A 20,000-nucleotide genomic window follows, 5' to 3' on the forward strand; every position below is an offset into this window, starting at 1 on the left:
GGTGGTCAATCTTCTGCATTTTCAAGACCAGTTTTTCTAGTCTCATCTGGGATGCAATGTGACGTCATATTTTTATCATTTAAAACGATATGCAAGGGTGATTAAGGGGCTATATACCTGTGGTAGTGACGCCAATTAGCCTGGGTCTAGTTTCGCTTCGGCGACACAGGGCTGTTGGAAGCAGACAGCATCAGAATAAGACATTTTAGACTTACAAGCTCTGTGAGCTTTTCAAAACAAAATAATCACAACAATAGTAGACGAATCTGTTCATTTATATCCTTTTTTATTATTATTTTTCTATATTTTTATCTCAGGATGGAAGACTCAGGCTTCATTGGGACTTGAGTAAATTCACACGAACCAATTTAATGTTTTATTTGACTCACGGCAACTCTAGATAACTGGGATGACGTCTTACAGAGCAAAGGGACTTGGGGATGGGAGTGTTCAAGAGGGAATGGGTTACAGTGAGGCCCAAATAATACGTGAAAAGGATGTTTACTGAATGAAATAGGATTCCCTTTTTAAACTTAGGATTAGACCCTAAGTTAGACCTAGACCTATGCTTGTACTCACAGCAGTTTTAGAGTTACGCTCGTGACAAAAACAGTTTTCCGAACTCTAATGGAGACAAGAAATACTTAGAAAATTAATTATTTTCATGGACTGTTCCTGTGTTTACTTTACACTTTAGCCTGTTCTCGCGATGTTTACTTTATGCTTTATTCTCTTCTTAATCTTTAGTCGACGACGAGAAGGATAGTATGTCCTTAGAAAGAAAGGAACAAGCAAATATAATCCACTGGTCACCTTATACCAGATACTTATATAATTGTAGGCCTAATGCCAGAATGCCCTCTTAATTTATCGAATGCTTAGGAAAACCTTGTCACTACAGAGCCTGATATCTTGAGAAAAATATGTAATATAAAAAAAATGAAAATAATAATTAACATTATTACGTTAAAGGAATTTATTAATTAAGTCCTTAATAAAAATAATTGTTTTGGTGTGGTCTTTGTCATAACATAAACGCGAGTGACATTAAAGTAATATATAAACAGTGTCTACAGATTATTAAGTTTTATTGAAAACATCAGAACGCTAAGCCTTTTAAGCTCGAAAGTGGTGCTCCTTCTTGACAACATTTTAAAGACGTTGAGTCACTTCCTTTTTGGTCATAATGCACCAACTTGAGGCATCCCGTGACGTCATATTACCGGCATTTTTATAAATGTTTTTTTTTTTGTGCATTCGTTCGCGTATGGAGAGGAAATGTGATATGTGATAAATATATATATATATATATATATATATATATATATATATATATAAATACATATTATATATATGTACATATATAAATGATATTTATATATGTACATATATTATTTATATATATTTATATATATATATATATATATATATATATATAAACAATTATATATAAACAATTGTATATACATATATATATATATACATAAATATAAAACACATTATTCCAGTTCTTAAAAGAGGGTCACCATAGAAACCAATGCAAAACACATAAGCAAGAAGAGAATTCCGGAGCATAATCAATTCCCCAAAACGAAAACGACCCCCAATACTCACCGATATTCTGGCATCCGTCGTCACTGTGGTTTTTTCCACGGCCAAGACGGTCAGGTCACGTGACCTGATCCACGACACCTGTGAGGAGAAGTAAAAATGTCTGGTGAAAGATTTTGCTAAATTCGAGATTATAATATAATTATTGTGAAATTATTTTTTCATTACAAAATCTTATGTCAGTCTCTGAGTTAATTAGAAATTTACTATGAACTAATATGTTGAAGATTATTATGAATGTCCTTACTATTACAAATAACTCTTTTCGAAAATTCTGTTTTCCTTATAAATAGCTCAAAATCTATATCAACAAGTAAAAAATGCGCCGAGGTGTCCTCGGCGCAATCGAGTTTTCTGTGCATCGTCTAATCAAGGCCACCGAAAATGGATCTATATTTCGGTGGTCTCGGTATAATGCTGTATGAGCCGCAGCCCATGAAACTATAACACGGCCTGGTGGTGACCTGGCCTATATCGCTGCCAGACGCACGATTATGGCTAACTTTAACCTTAAATAACATAAAATCTTCTGAGACTAGAGGGCTGCAATTTGGTATGTTCGATGATTGGAGGGTGGATGATCGACATACTAATTTGCAGCCCTCTAGCCTCAGTAGTTTTAAGATCTGAGGGCGGACAGAAAAAAGTGCGGACAGAAAAAAAAGTGCGAACGGACAGACAAAGCCGCACAATAGTTTTCTTTTACAGAAAACTAATAAAAATGAGAAAATGAGTAATAGCTATCTGTCATCAATTAAGAATTTAGACACTTATGGAACGCCAGAAATAACGTAAAAAAATAAACATAAATCAAATAAGAACTGCACAGAGATAGGTTTTGTTGACGTTGACTGGAACCTATAGACTTATTTATAGACCTACAGACTTATTTGTAATCTGTAGACTTATTTATAGACCTACAGACTTATTTGTAATCTATAGACTTATCTACAAAATAAAAGGCTTGAAAAAATATTCCTATTAGTTTGCAAACTGTGTTCTATAAAGCTTTCTTCTCTTTGTGTGTAAACTTATATGTATATATTATATGCATATGCATACTCACGCATACACACGTATATATACATATACTCTATATATAGATACATATATATGTATATATATATATATTATATACATATATATATGTTTATATATATATATATATATATATATATATATATATATATATATATATATATATATATATATATATATATATATATATATATATATATATATATATATATATATATATATATATTAGACAGTCTATAGACAGTCTACAATACAAACAAATAGACAATAGACGAAAACAGATAGATAGATAAAGAGATATATAGATAGAAAGATAAATAGATAGATAGACTGAAAATTATATAAGTATATAGAAGTACCACGTGTCAGTCCGTTGCGTCTGACTGTTAAGTAATTGCAAGTATATAAAGTGCTCCTCTCGGGAGCCAGCGTGGCTCAGGCTGGCTAGGAGCCAGAAGGATCGCTTAGGAATCCTTCGAAGACTCTTGCCAAGGACTTTCTCCGCGTGATTGTACGTCAGAGGTACTTGCTATATTAAGCGGTAGGTTGCCATTTCATGATTTGCTACTTTATTTAATGAAGAAGGGAATTGTCTTCTTTCAAGTGTCAATTTGATGATATTCGATTTTATCATTTAGATCAAGGCTGTCTAAGTTGTTCAGATTATGAAAATATGGATAATGTAAGCAATAATATCTAAAACGATTACTATGATTATTTTTTAAGTTTTCTAATCTACGCAAACAATAATATTTAGAAGATTTCCGTATGTCCTATATTATATTTTTTTTCAGTGCTCTAACCGTTAAAAATTATCCAAGATCTCACTGAAACAAGACAGTTTTTGTTTGCTCTAAAATTACAAAGATTTCACAAAAATATTGATCTCTCCTCTACAGGCCCACGTAGGCCCATTGACCAGATATGAGCCGTCATAGGCAGCTCCAGATATTTAAGAATAGGCTCCAACATCGAAATCCTTGGGGTTTCTAAAAAAGAATTCCTCATGAGGCCACGTAGTCTCTTGCGAAAATACCTATAAAGCTCTGTCTATTATCACAAGGAATTGTCAGGCCGTCTCATTGGTGATTGGTTATAGTAGTAGTATTAGTCGGATTCGCCTTTGTAACGGCTCCCCGGCAAGTCGTTGGCAAGAGGAATTCAATTACCAAGTAGTAGTAGTAGTAGTAGTAGAAGTCGGTCTTTTCCTCTGTAACGGCTCCCTAACTCGATTTAAGAGTCGACGCTTAAGATGGAGATCTCTCCTCTCTGTTCTAAATCTCTCCCGGTCTCTCTCGGTCACTGTAGGTCTCTTTTCGGACAATTTGTGTTAAATTGCCCCGTTTCTTTAGGCCTCAGTTAGGCCTATCGGTACACCAGGGTTAAAAATTCCGCCTGGGCTTCTTCTTTGTAAGTTCTTAGGGATTTGTGGATTACAGGTGATAAATGCCAATAAAAGCATTAATTTACAATATTATTACGGAAAACTACTCTTTTCAAGAACGGACTGGGCAAACAGAGCAGTTATATATAATAATGTCTTCAAAATTATTATTATTATTATTATTATTATTATTATTATTATTATTATTATTATTATTATTATTATTATTATTATTATTATTATTATTATACAGAATTTAAACCACTATTCATATGGAACGAGCCCACCAAAGTGGCCACTGACTTAAAATTCAAGCTTCCAAAGAACATGGCGTGCCTTCTATAAATTTCCAAGACCCCATATTCTCTAACTCCTTTTGCTTTCCCCGATTCTTATAGCCAAATGTTTATCTCTTCTTTCACAGGAGCAATCGGGCCTGGGCAAGAAAGAGGCCAGAAATTGGCAAATATCCATTCCTGCACCGCGGTAAAACAAGTATGGCGACGAGTAATTGAACAAAGGCATCACCGCAAACTCTTGAAAATCACTTGACTTCAAAGCAGCCCTGTGATGATCTCATTTACCCACGCTGACCCTCGATGTTGTGACGTCAATTAATCATCCTACCAGACAACAAGGACCTGTGTGAAAGCAGGATTTAAGGAGTGTAATGGCCTGAAGTTCCTGCGTTTCCCAAGCACATAGTCAGGAGTCAAGGCTGTGGGAATTTTGGATAAGTTTTGGTCGCTTAGGTAAGAAAGGACCAGTTTGGTCTGGTGGTTGGAAGGTATAGGGAGGGTGGGAGGTTGGGGGGGAGGGTTTGAACTTGGGAAATTTGTGCAGGTGAGGAGGTATTTTGTTATTTTATTGTTTTTGTTTAAAGTCTCGACGCGTATGTATTGATAGGGATGTATAATATATAAGTATATATATATATATATATATATATATATATATATATATATATATATATATATATATATATATATGTATATATATATATAATATCTTAAACCACGAACCTCGTTATAAAGAACTTCCTTTGACTTAGAGCAACAGGTATATAAAAATAAAAAAAAACAAAAATGAAATAAAATAACATTAAAAGACACGAATCAAAAATATTAAATTCTACCGACTAAGAGCTTGTCAAGATACCACAGAATAATACTTCTCTCTCTCTCTCTCCATCTCTCTCTCTATCTCTCTCTCTCTCCCAAACCCAACTAGACACTTCTCACCGGAAGAGCAACAATTATATAATAAACAAAAAACAAAATGAAATAAAATAACATTAAAAGACACGAATCAAAAATATTAAATTCTACCGACTAAGAGCTTGTCAAGATACCACAAAATAATACTTCTCTCTCTCTCCATCTCTCTCTCTATCTCTCTCTCTCTCCCAAACTCAACTAGACACTTCTCGCCGGAAGTAGTTTTTGGGCACCTGTCGGCCTCTTTGATCCCGGCAGCCAAAGATACCCGCCTTTCGACTGCTGTGACCTTTATTGATGATGTGGGTATTGGGGTATTGGTGCCCCACGTAGCTTCAAGAGGTGGTTATTATTGTTTCACCTTTGTAGAAGCAAGCAGTTCAGAGAGAGAGAGAGAGAGAGAGAGAGAGAGAGAGAGAGAGAGAGAGAGAGAGAGAGAGACTTATCTATATTATTGTTATTATTATCATTATTATTATTATTATGATATATTGCTATAAACAAAAATTTGTAAATTTTATAGAAATTTTTTAATAATAATAATAATAATAATAATAATAATAATAATAATAATAATATCTTTATAATGATTTTAATAATATCTTTATAATGATTTTATTATTATTATTATTATTATTATTTAATTTTCAAAAGCCCTCATCTCTGAACAGAAAGAATATATATAAGAATAAAGAACATACAAAAATATCAAATAATGTGAATAGGAAGAAAAATGAATAAAAATGGTAGACATTGTTGAGGGGAACTGATTCATAAGAAGTCTGAGAAAGATGAGAAATATAGACAAGAAAATATTATAAAACTTAAAGATAGGCCTATGCATCGACGCACTGTGTGATAGACTAAAGGCTCCTCTCCACCCAAGCTAGAACCTGGGGGAACCAGGCACTGGCTGTGGATGATAGGGACGGTAAAGTAAGTTGTGTTTCTCCATTGAGATCTACCGAACTTGAGCTGGTCTTGGACTCTGTGACTCAAAGAGCTACAGTTGTTGAGTTTGGGGCAGGATTTGACGGGATGCTGATGAGACCTCAGCGTTGGCATAAGATGTGGTCGATGTTATGGGTGTTTTGGGCACAATTGGTCGATATTTGTGGCAGTTACTGCTGCTATTTTTTGCAAGACTGACCCCCTATAAGATATATATATATGTATATGTGTACATATATATATGTATATATATATAAACGTATGTATGTTTATATACGTATATACTAATAGTACAACAACAACAAAACAACCAAAAAAGCTTTCAGAGTGCCTATCTCCCTCCACCAAATCAGATACTTAGTACTGCGGGCAAACACTTCATCCACTAGAGTGACTAGACCTTATAGACACCAAGTTTCTTGGAAAAAAACTCAGCGGGCGGAAGCCACGATCACATTTTGCTATCAAAAGTACCTTCTGGGCACAAAGGGTCGTTTTCTCGATTGAACAACTGAACAAGAAATAAACTGATCTGCAAAAAAACCATCAAAGTGTTATGAAGAAATCTTGTTTTGTTCTTAGGCCTAGAAGACATAAGGATTTTCATTGCGAATTCATCATTAACTTTTCATCAGATATCTGTTGGACTTTCTGACAGAGTAACAGACAAACGAACTAACAGAAACGGGAGAAAACTAGTGAAAGAACTAAAGAAAACAATAGAATATATAATTTAGGCCAAAGGCCAAGCACTGGGACCTATGAGGTCATTCAGCGCGGAAAAGGAAATTGAGAGTAAAAGGCTTGAAAGGTGTAACAGCAGGAAAACTTCTGCAGCTGAGCTATGAAGCGATTGTTAGGAAAGAGCTGAGAAAAGTAAGGCGAAAGAAAAGAGACCATGAACGGAGGTACAGTGAAAGGAATGAAAGAGTTTTCAGATAGGGGCAAATAGGGACGCTGCGGAGAACCTTAGGTAATGCCTACAGTGCACCACGTGAAGTGCCCTGACGGCACTACCCTCCTGAGGGAACTTATGAAAACGTAAAAACAATGTGGCCAAAAATGGCTGATAAAGGGTAAAGACGTAAGAAGCGATTAGCTGGGGAATGTTGAGTCTAGACAAGGCACAGGGCACATTTCGACTGTACTTGAAAAACCAACCATAAAAGGGTAGACCTGTCTCTCAGAATCAGATATAGCATGAGAGAGAGAGAGAGAGAGAGAGAGAGAGAGAGAGAGAGAGAGAGAGAGAGAGAGAGAGAGAGAGAGTATGAATGTAGAAAACCAGTGTAATTTTTTTAGCTGACATTGATACTAGTCATAAAATGTGCAAGCATTTTAAGTCAAAGTAGATCTGTTGAGAGAGAGAGAGAGAGAGAGAGAGAGAGAGAGAGAGAGAGAAAATGTAGAAAACCAGTGAATTTTTATTATATCATTGTAAATCTTTTGAGAGAGAGAGAGAGAGAGAGAGAGAGAGAGAGAGAGAGAGTTTTTCTATAGATTTTAAAATATTACTACTTGTCTCATGTACTATTTATTATGCCTATCATTATAAGTATAACTGATGTTAAAGTTTGAAATTCACAAACATATTCTGTTGTAATAATCTTGACAGAACAATTCCCTTTATGGAAATAACTGAAAATTTTGCAAACAATGATTTTTTATTTGGAAAAAGGAGTTTTGAAGTGAAGGATTCTTCTTGTCTTTCTGTCAGTCTGTCTCTAATATATGTGTATATAAGTAAATGATATATATATATATGTATATATATATATATATATATATATATATATATATATATATATATATATACAGTATATATATATATATATATATATATATATATATATATATATATATATATATATATATGTATACAGTATATACATAAAAGATTAACTATTATAACAGTCATTAAAATTATTTAAAAATAATTAAAACACATAAAGCAAGGTTTAGTTATCCTTCTTTGTTCAATGTAAATTTTTCTTTGCAAGCAACAGCATGCAGACAGAATTACACCCACGCAGAGCGAGGGAGCAACAAGATTAAATGTACGATGTCTCCGAAAACAGAAATCACGACATTGTCTCCTGCAGAGATTAACCCTTCCTCCTCCTCCTCCTCCTCCTCCACCTCCACCTCCACCTCCACCTCCTCCTCCTCCTCCTCCTCCTCAACCTCCTCCTCCTCCTAGCTCCCTCTCAAGAAAACAGAGAAAAACAATCTTAAACAAAAACACAAAGTCTGGAAACATTAAGTGTACGATGTCCCCGAAAAGAGCAATCACAGCATTGCATTGTCTCCTGCAGAGATTAGTCCTTCCTCCTATTCCTCCCCCTTCTTCTCCTCCTCCTCCACCTCATCCTCCTCCTCCTCCACCTCATCCTCCTCCTCCTCACCTCCTCCAAAAGCACAAAAAAGAAAGCAAAAACAAAAACATAAAGACTGGAAATACGATCTCCCTTACGACCCCGGTGCTCACTCACCCGCAAGTTCTACTTGTTGGCCGTGTGGCTTGTGTAGTAGCAGATTCCTTTGTTCCCCGGATACCTCCCAAACAAACGGCATCTGCTTCGAGTGACTCACGTTTTTCCCGACCAGTGTCAATATCACAGAAAGCTTAGGCTATTGTCTCTGTAATCGAGACTTTGTGAGTCCTCAGTTCCAACACCAGGAAATGGTTGTAATTTAATTTCAAATGGTGATATCATAGGTCATTTTTTGGGAGGGGTGGGATTTCACTCGTTACTGAGGGACGAGACAGAAAAAATTGATGCTCTATTTATTGCAAGGCTGAGAATAATTGCAGGATTGTAGGATTGCAGGATGTTCAATTACTTCCCTGTCTATTTTGGATTGAAATGAAACTGTAGTTTCGTAGGTTTATAATTTTATTTTAAGTGACCTTATTCCTCTATTAATGCTGCTAAGTCTTGTTCACTTACAGGCATTATTATTATTATTATTATTATTATTATTATTATTATTATTATTATTATTATTATTATTATTATCATTCAGTGACACTAACCTCAGACTCCTGATGCCTGCTATAATTTTCAGAGTATTTGTAAGACAAGGGTGTTAAATCTTAACACCCTTGTAAACAGAAAAACAGAGGGACATAGAGACAGACCTGGGAAAATAAAGAGAGAGAGAGAGAGAGAGAGAGAGAGAGAGAGAGAAGAGAAGAAAGAGACCTATGAGCCATGAAATTTACTAGAAACCAATTCTTCATAATGTTCTCCATTTCCCCAAAGAAGACTCAAGTTCTCCATTTATATATATATAAATATAAGACTAATATAAGTATATATATATATATATATATATATATATATATATATATATATATATATATATATATATATATATATATATATATATATATATATATTTATCTTTACCCTCCTAAGCGGGCTTTAACGGAGTAGTTCAACCAGGAATAAATTCAAGAAGAAGAAGCTATACCCGAGGGAGTAACTCCGTCTCCTGAACAGCTGTTCCCCGCCGTCAGGAGGAGAACGGCGTAAGCTGCCATTGTGGCTAAAGATGTTTGACAGAGAGAGAGAGAGAGAGAGAGAGAGAGAGAGAGAGAGAGAGAGAGAGAGTAGCCGTTTTAAGCGCAGCCTCTTAAGCAGTCTTTGACATTCTAGAGGTTAAGGCGTTGCGTTTTCCCCTGCAGGAGGAACTATATTAAGGGTCGTCAGAGGGTCTTCGATATTCTTAGTATTCTCGGGATGAAAACTGCCAGGCTTAGATGCAGAGGGCGTGAATAATTAATGGCTGCAATCTTATTTATTTTGGAGGCGAGGAAGTCTAGCTCGAAAGATGGCGTGTTGACGCCTTAGAGTTTTATCACGCTGGCGCGTCTCTTCCTGATTGTTACTTTTCTCTCTCTCTCTCTCTCTCTCCATAGAGAATGACGTTAAAAATACAAGATCATTGGAAAGATTTTGATTAGGCAAATGTCGCCTTTAAGTACACTTAAGAGAACTTAGAAAATATCTATGCACAAAAGGATATTTAATCGAGATCTAACAAATAGGTGCAGTGGAATTTCTCTCTCTCTCTCTCTCTCTCTCTCTCTCTAAATACATAAATATATATGTATATATATATACGTACATGTATACATATATATACACATATATATATATTATATATACGTATATATATACATATATATAAACCTAGATTTTATGAATTGCAGAAACCATCTAGGATTTACAAAGTAGGAAATAAAACTAACTAAAATAAAAAAAAACTACCTCCATTTTAGACAGACAAAAAAATGACAGTAAAAAACTATCTCTATTCTAGACCGAGCCTCTGCCTTCCCCCTAAAAGACAGTACAAAAACAACGACAGAAAAAAATGACTATAAATGAACAAGGAAATTCCACTTATGAACATAAAGTTACATCTCACCCTATGTTCCTTGGCAAAAGAGAGAGAAAAAAATGGCTAGCTTAATGTTCTCGAGAAGTTACCGCGGAGATAAGGAACTCCGGCTGTGTGTGTGAGAGAGAGAGAGAGAGAGAGAGAGAGAGAGAGAGAGAGAGAGAGGGGCAGGAGAGGTAAGGGGGGAGGAGTTGGAGTGGGTTGTTACAAAGGTTGGACCGCCGTTACAAGACGGTTGCGAGAGAGAGAGAGAGAGAGAGAGAGAGAGAGAGAGAGAGAGAGAGAGAGAGAGAGAGGAGGAAGAAAGCGTTGGGTGGTGGGGTGGGGAGGTCTAGAGGAGAAGAAAGAGAAGAAGTAAATACGTGTGAGAGAGAGAGAGAGAGAGAGAGAGAGAGAGAGAGAGAGAGCTAAAAAACCCGACCAGCCCTTTAAAAAAAACTTAAACTTGCGTTAAATTACCCCCGTGTTTTTTCTTATCATCATTATTCCTGAAGGAGTTAACACGGGTGGTTTCACTTTCACGAAGCCGTTGAGTCTAGAGCCGCCCTTTGGGGGCTTTGTACTAAGGAATCTAAACTATGAGTAACAGAGCCATAAGTATCTCATGATCTGAAGATTTTAATCCTGACATGTTTATGTCACAGGTTTCTCGGAAAGTGGGGGGAAAAAATTAGCAACGGTTATATTTTTTAACGAAAAATGGTACAGTCAATTATGGCTTCCTTCTGAAAACAATAGTAACTGTATTATTGACTTCCTTAGTCTAGTTTTTATACAGACACACATTCATACGTACGTACATACTAAAGGTGATGACTTTTTCCCCCTTTTTACTTGACTGTGCGTATAAATATAATTTTTGTGCATTTGGTTTCTTTAAGAAATAAATTATCATTAGGAAGTGAATTGAAACTTCCCATTATCTGCCTATTAAGGCCACAGACATTTCTCTCAGATATTATCGCCAACATGTGTGCTGTAAAACCAATAATTAAATCATGGAAGGTTTACTTACAAAACACATCTCTATTCAGCGGTAATTTCCATAAATGTCAATGATAATAATTTGAGATGTCAGTACTATTATGCATATAACTTACATGCACGACAGCACTGACACCAGGGCGACCCTGCTTGTTAAAACAGTAGGCTAAATCATGATAGGTTCCTGGTAGCTCGGTGGCGGTTTACCCAAACCCTTTTTAGTTAAGTTTAATTATGAAACATCTTTATTCCGCGGGAATTTCCTTAGAGGGACATCAGTAACCGGAGATGTTATAATCATACAATTATAGTACTATATGTACGTAATTTGGTGTACAATACATTCAATTGTGGTAGGTTCCTGAAGTTTACCCAGACCATTTCGGTTAATTTTACTCACAAAAAACAACTTTATTCGATGGTAATTTCCATAGAGAGTAAGTAACAACTGGAGATGTATATTAGTACTATAGTTTGTTGATCTGACACTATACCGGCTACTTGTGAAAACAGTAGGTTTAATTATAAAACAGGTTCCTTGTGACTCAGTGACAGTTTACCCAAACCCTTTAAGTTAAACTTACCTATAAAACTCACGTTTATTCAGTGGTAATCCCCATGTAGAGTCAGTATTAATTAAGGAGGTATTTTGATACTATATAGTACTGTGTAGTTTGGTTGGCCGCCACCAGGGTAACGCTGCTCACTGCTTGTAAAAACAGAAGTTTAAAATATGGTAGGTTCCTGGAGTTTATCCAGACCCTTTCAGTTAAATCTACACCTGAACCACAACTTTATTCTGTGACAACCTCCACAGAGATAATAATAATAAAATAAATAACAACAATAATAATAAATGGGGATTATCTTAATGTTTGTAGTAAGTAGTTTGGTGATTCCCCCCACCAGGGCGGCGCTGCTCGCAGCCTGAACTGGAATTACTGAATGGCTGAACCTCAGCAACCAGTAAACCGCTGAAGTTTATTTGTTACCCTGTGTTTTCTGTGATTTATTTTCCTTCATCGTCTTCATAACCGGCGCGTTCTGCAGCTCATAGGTACAGCCATGGATACAGGGATTCTTCGAGAGATAATGGAGTGACATTTTACTGGTAAGCAAAGAAGAACGAGTTTCATTTTGCCATTTCATTTCTGTCCTTTGTGAAATGGCTTGTTACAGTTGGTGGTGTGTTTTCTCGATTTTTATGTCTTTATATTTTCAGCATATTACTGTACCCTGTATTTACGTTTGAAATTTTAATTATATTATAGTATATTTTATTTTTTTATACACCTCGTAATTAAATTTAAAGAATATTCTGTTCGTTATTATAGATGCTTAGTACAAAGTAGGCCCTTAGATCGATAGGTCACTGGTTTCGTCAACAACTCTCTCTTAAAGTGTAATGCGTAATTACATCTGTATTTTGTCCGTCATTAACTATTCCTAGGAGTAGGTAGGCCTATAGGATACAGTCCGCGCCATTTATTTTTCACTTTTAGACATAAGGGCAGCGTTAGAGTTTATCAGACAAAAATGCATTTTATCAAACGTTGATTTCTCAATGGAATTCCGAAATACGCGGCGAGAGTAGGAATATTTTATGACGTAAAAAAATCGTAAACAGCAACTTTTATTTTTCGATTTTACATAAAAAGTGTTGTAAATATATATATATATATATATATATATATATATATATATATATATATATATATATATATATATAATATATATGTTTTAATTTGCATTTTCATCAGACGATATGTCTCATAGATTAGTGATAAAAGCAAATGAAGTTCGGTGGTTTAGGCTGTATAGGCCTAAGCAATATATATACCATAGGTCTAGGCTATATAGGTCTAGACCTATACCCTACAGCTACTCATTTGATAAGATATATAATTCCAAAATATTTCGACAATCTCATTATCAGCCGCTCCAGCTCATTCACTCACTCTCTTACTTACTCTCTTACTCACTCACTCACTCACTCACTCACTCACTTACTCACTTACCTACTCTCTTACTCACTCACTCACTCACCACCAACTCACCAACTCACTCACTCACTCACTCACTCACTCACTCACTCATTGTGACCCATGGCTATCACCCGTGGTCCCAAACAAGGAAAAACAGCCCAAAATAGTTTCCCTTTAATTATTCAGGTGCAGCTGCAAATGATTTTCGTTTCCAAGGGCCAGCCGTCGATGAGCGAGCGTAATTAGGCACTTGGCCCACGAGGGGTGAGATAATTTACGAAATCAGGGAATAGTTGCCTGTACAGAGGGAAGACCGTGATTTGTCAATTTATATATATATATATATATATATATATATATATATATATATATATATATAATATATATATATATATATATGTGTGTATATGTGTGTATGTATATATATATATATATATATATATATATATATTTATGTATAACTGAATCACGAAAATATGGAACTTGATGAAAATATAAATAAAGACAAAATCCACGGAGGAAGGAGAAACACTGGAATGCTGCGAGGCCTTTCGACTGTCGTCCTTTACCTAGCAGACTGAAGAATTATAAAAGTAAGTTTACAAAGAAAGCTCATATAAATGACAGATGGGGATTACAAAGGAAAAAATATGTACCTGGAATCCAACATAATTGAAGAATTAGTAGAGCTGTCAAAACAGGGTTAAATATTTAAGAGGTTTTACAGAGGATTATATAATATATATGTATATATATATTATATAAATATATATATATATATATATATATATATATATATATTATACGATATTTCCTTCCTTACTCCGTTTGGTTTTCGATCACAATTGAAACCCATTACCGCTTACAATACACAACTAAGTTTCAATAAATTATTTATCATTTATAAAGAAACGCTTTTATTCCCAGAGCCATTGGAAAACCAAGAGATTGAAGAAGTAATTCTCTCTCTCTCTCTCTCTCTCTCTCTCTCTCTCTCTCTCTCTCTCTCTCTCTCTCTCTCTCTCTCTGTCGTATAAAGCGTTATCAGCAATCTGACTGGAGTTGACATACCAGTGAATACAGCCGTTAACGCAGTGTCTAAAGGCATATTACAGAAATGCAATATGAGATGAAGAAACAGATTGCAATCATTTCATATATCATCATCTTGGGTGATCTCTCTCTCTCTCCTCTCTCTCTCTCTCTCTCTCTCTCTCTCTCTCTTTAAGCTGTAATCTGGAAAAATGGTATACATTCTAAACGATTTTGGCGCGATTATTGAAAACATTTACATTTATATGCAGTGGAAATTATTATTGATAAATAATAATCAAATTATAAATTGCTTCGGTTTTTACTGAGATCAGATGACAAAAACTACAAATATTTTTTTTATCATTGTTTAGGAAAGGAATGTAGGAAATTGATTGCTAACAAACGTCAAAATAGCCTGGACGCCAACTTTTTATTATTATTATTATTATTATTATTATTATTATTATTATTATTATTATTATTATTATTATTATTATTATTATTATTAGTGAAGAAATCCACAGCGTTGTAGGTATAAATATATATATATATATATACATATATATATTTCTAAAATTTATTATTATTATTATTATTATTATTATTATTATTATTATTATTATTATTATCATTATTATTATTATTCATGTGGAATTAGCCAAAATTCCCTGAATTATAAAAGCAAACTTCCAGTGAACAAAATGACTGCATTTAAATCGAGAGAGAGAGAGAGAGAGAGAGAGAGAGAGAGAGAGAGAGAGAGAGAGAGAGAGAGAGAGAGAGAGAGAGTTTTCTACTTCTGTTTCTCTTTTAAATCGCATTTTTCAAGCTCTTTTGCCAACCAAAGGCCCCCATTAAAGGTCCCCATTGAAGGCCCCCATTGAAAACCCCCATTAAGGACCCCCACCAAAGACCCCCATTAAAGTCCCAACCAAAGGCCCCATTAAAGGCCCAGCAAAGGCGCCATTTAAGGCCCCCATCAAAGGCCCAGGAGAAGGCCCCCATTAAAGGCGCCATCAAAGTCCCTATTAAAGGCCCCATTAAAGGCCCAGCAAAGACCCCACAAAGGCCCCATCAAAGGCCCACCAAAGGCCCCATCAAGGACCCCACCAAAGGCCCCATTAAAGGCCCCCATGAAAGGCACACCAAAGGCTCCCTTTGTAGACCCACCAAAGGCCCATCAAAAGCAATGATCAATCGTGAACTGATTCCATTTGCCCATCAATGGCTGCTCAAGGCAACGTCTTTTAATGATGCGTCGATGTATCGTTAAGTGTTTATATATATATATCATCAAGGTGTTTTGGTCCTGAATCCCCCTCTCCTTTCCCCCTCCCCGAAAAGTGTTAAGCAGAAGTGATTGAGGAGGAGTACGAGGACCAGCGTTTGGGAATCTGCCAGGGGTGAGGTGCTCGCTTGTCACGACTAGAGAGATCAGTGCCTTCGTCAAGGGAGGTGAAATGAATTTTGTTTTTTTTTGTTTTTATACTTTTTTTTTTACTGTGTTTTCGCTTTTAATGTCTTCTTTAATATATATATACCCCCTCACATATACATTTATCTATCTATCTATCTATTTATCTATCTATAAATATAAAACTACATCTGTTGTCTAAAGGTACTATGCTCCTTAAGACACTCACCTTCATTGACTGAAAAATTATTAAAGCTTTCACCCACTCTCTCTCATCATTTTGCGCCAATGCCGCTCGCACTGGACTCCCAAACGATGTAGGAAGATCCTACGACATAACTTTCGAGTTGAGGGATCTGGCGTCACTCCAAAGGAACAAAGAAGAGAAAGAAAGTACCCTTGTCTGTTGACTCTTAAAGGAGTGCGAGCTATCACGTATCGCTGGCCAAAATCAAAGCTGAGGAATTCTCACGCCTCCGTTGTGATGTGAAAGTGGAATGCAATCTGGTCCAAGAAGAAGAAGGAGGAGGAGGAGGAGGAGGAGGAGGAAAAAACATAAGAAGAGGAGGAAGAAGAAGGAGAAGAAGAAGAAGAAGAAGAAGAGGGAGAATTAACCACCGAAACCCTATCTGCCTCCCATTCGTGTTTACATTCGTTATGACTTAACTCTCGGCGCTGTGTTTATTTTGACTCGCGGGTGAGAAGTCAACAAGGTTCTTTTTTGTAATTGAATTTTTATCCTATTATTATTATGAGTATCAACGCCATTCCTATTTTACGCTCGAGGGGGAATCTTGCAAGATTTGTTGGTCTTGTTAATTGAGGTAGAAGTTTTCTCCAACTTTATTTTCGGGGTTTGTAAGTGGGAAAACAAATGGTAATGGATTGGTAATGAGTCGTTTCCGCACAGTGAATTTTTGTAATTGTTTTGGAAATTTTGTGTTTAGATTGTGAAGTTTTTGGCGTAATAGTGTTTCCTTATGACGACAATAGCATATATATATATATATATATATATATATATATATATATATATATATATATATATATATATATATATATATATATATATATATATATATATATATATATATATATAATGACGAAATCCACGCAGTAAAGGACTTAGAAGTCGAAAGGCCTTGCAGCACTCCATTGTTTCTCTTCCCTTCGTGGATTTTGTCTTTAATTATATATTTATCACGTTCCATATTTTCGTGATTCAGTTATACAGACAGTATATAAATTATATATATAACCTAGCTATCTATCTATCTATCTATATATATAGATATATATGTATATATATACAGATAGATATATATATATATTATATAGATGGATATATATATATATATATATCTATATATATATATATATATATATATATATATATATATATATATAGTATATTTATATATATATATATATATATATATATATATATATATATATATATATATATATTATAATATATATATATACACATATATTTATATATATATATATATATATATATATATATGTATTTATAATTAGAATGTACCGATCACCTTTTTTTTACCAGATACGTATGCAATTGCCTTCTTAAACCTCGATTATTTCATATTTTGGATACTTATGTGTATGTTACTATGAATATAAGTGTGCGTGCGTATTATAATTTGCGTGTATAACGTTTGTCATTAATTACCTACTCCCTCCGGGCAGTAGGCATTACTTAAGGTTTTTTGCAGCGTCCCTTCGGCCCCTAGCTGCAAACTCTCGTTCCTTTTACTGTACCTCCTTTGATATTCGCTTTCTTCCATCTTGCTATCCACCCAATTCCCTTCCAGCGCTGAATGACCTCGTAAGTCCCAGCGGTTGGCCTTTGGCCTAAATTCTGTATTCCATTATATGCCTACGTATAGCAATATGTCTGTGGTCTGGTGTCAACGCAAACTAGTCCAAGATCATCTGTTCATTAACTAGATTAACTGGCGTCACAAATTAACCCTAAGAAGATGGCATGACAGGAATGAGCTGCAACGTTGCATATTTTTATAAATCCTGTCGAACAGCGGATGTGTTTTCAATAAAGTGACATCAAACGAAATTCTGCATATGCGAATATAGGACATTATTTTGTCCTATTTGTAACCTACAATTCCACTAACATAGTCTCGCTTTCCGGCTGACAGAGACATATGGGGGCCTTCTTTTGAATGCGTTCCGCCCAAGAGCGACAGACACCCATTCTTTAATAAGATCCCAGACTATAATTCTTAGTTTTCTGTAAAGGAAAACTGTTGTGCCGTTTTGTATGTCCGTTCGTACTTTATTCTGTCCGCCCTTAGATCTTAAAAACTGCTGAGGCTAGAGGGCTGCAAGTTGGTATGTTGATCATTCACCCTCCAATCATCTAACATCCCAAATTGCAGCCCTCTAGCCTCGTTATTTTTATTTTATTTAAAGATGTTAAAGTTTAGCGCTTTAATCGTGCTGCTTGGCAACGATATAAGATAGGAATCCACTACTGGGCCGTTGTTAAAGGGTTCAACATCATGGGTCGCCTCGGGTTTTAACTAAAACGGAAATCTTTTACAGAAAACTAAAAAAGTTTTGAAAGGTGAAACAGCTGTTAGGAGATGGTTAAGGAAAGTCAGATGGAAGAAAGAGAATAGGAACGGAGGTACTGTAAAAGGAATGAAAGAGGCTGCAGATAGGGGCCGAAGGGACGCTGCAAAGAACTACCATCACCGTTAGACAGTTTGCAACATTTAATTCCGTGATATCTGCTACGTGAATCATGAACGCTACGCTAATTATAGTTGCTAAAATGAACGTGGAATTTGATTCATAATAGCAATAATAAACAATACATCTCAAGGGCATTCACAAAGTATTTTGTTTAAAGGAAAAAACTAACTCTCTCTCTCTCTCTCTCTCTCTCTCTCTCTCTCTCTCTCTCTCTCTCTCTCTCTCTCTCTCTCTCTCTCTCTCTCTCTCTCTCCTTGTGAGACACAAACAAGCGATAATTCAATATGCAACAGCTGTCGGGGGGCTTTGGTAGTAATCCCTCCTTGCATGCGAATCGCCCAGGCGAAATTGAAATACTTCGAGTGTTGATGTCATCTCTGTTCGGCGGCTAGAAAAACGATGTCTGATGCCTCCTGATGTCTCAAGTCTGCCTTCGTGTACGAGACTGTCTTCTCGTGGCGGGTGTCTGTTGCGGTGTACGAGATGGTTCATGTATCTTTGCTCTTGTACGAGATAATTCTCTCGTCGTGTCGTACAAGAGGCTGCTTTCAAAATCTTTGTTTATTGGCATAAACATTCGTATTTTGAACTCTCATGTACGAGACTTCTCCTGCCATTGCTGATGCACGAGACTAATCCCATGATGCCGTTACTTCTATACAAGACTTTTAGTTTTCTGTAAAAGAAAACTGTTGTGCCGGCTTTGTCTGTCCGTCCGCACTTTTTCTGTCCGCCCTCAGATCTTGACAACTACTGAGGCTAGAGGGCTGCAAATTGGTATGTTGATCATCCACCCTCCAGTCATCAAACATACCAAATTGCAGCTCTCCAGCCTCAGTAGTTTTTATTTTTATTTAAGGTTAAAGTTAGCCATAATCGTGCTTCTGGCAACGATATAGGGCATGCCACCACCAGGCCGTTGTTAAAGTTTGATGGGCCGCGGCTCATACAGCATTATACCGAGACCACAGAAAGATAGATCTGTTTTCGGTGGCCTAGATTATAAGCTGTACAGAAAACTCGATTGCGCCGAAGAAACTTCGGCGCATTTTTCACTTGTTTATTTTATTCTTCAGTTAGAAATAAATATTACGTTCTATTTACTTTTGAAAGACTGTCCCCTATGTACAGATCTGTTCTCTGGTGTTAATTAAGTACGAAACGACAGATTGATAGATAGGCAGGTAGACTGGGTTGTCAGTGGTACGTTAAACATTTAAGCATTCTGTGAA

The 20,000-nt window shown here is 35.7% G+C and overlaps 1 protein-coding gene across 2 annotated transcripts in view; it reads right to left on the bottom strand.

Moving 5' to 3' along the window:
* Positions 1–20,000, bottom strand: part of LOC136854477 (cell adhesion molecule 2-like) — a 113,317-nt gene that overhangs the window by 5,591 nt on the left and 87,726 nt on the right. For both annotated transcript variants that reach the window (XM_067130781.1, XM_067130780.1), the window contains exon 4: positions 1,615–1,692. In XM_067130781.1, the coding sequence (XP_066986882.1) occupies positions 1,615–1,692 (78 nt within the window). The remainder of the gene's footprint in view (positions 1–1,614; positions 1,693–20,000) is intronic.

The sequence above is a fragment of the Macrobrachium rosenbergii genome, chromosome 29, assembly GCF_040412425.1.
Source record: "Macrobrachium rosenbergii isolate ZJJX-2024 chromosome 29, ASM4041242v1, whole genome shotgun sequence".
NCBI lineage: Eukaryota > Metazoa > Arthropoda > Malacostraca > Decapoda > Palaemonidae > Macrobrachium > Macrobrachium rosenbergii.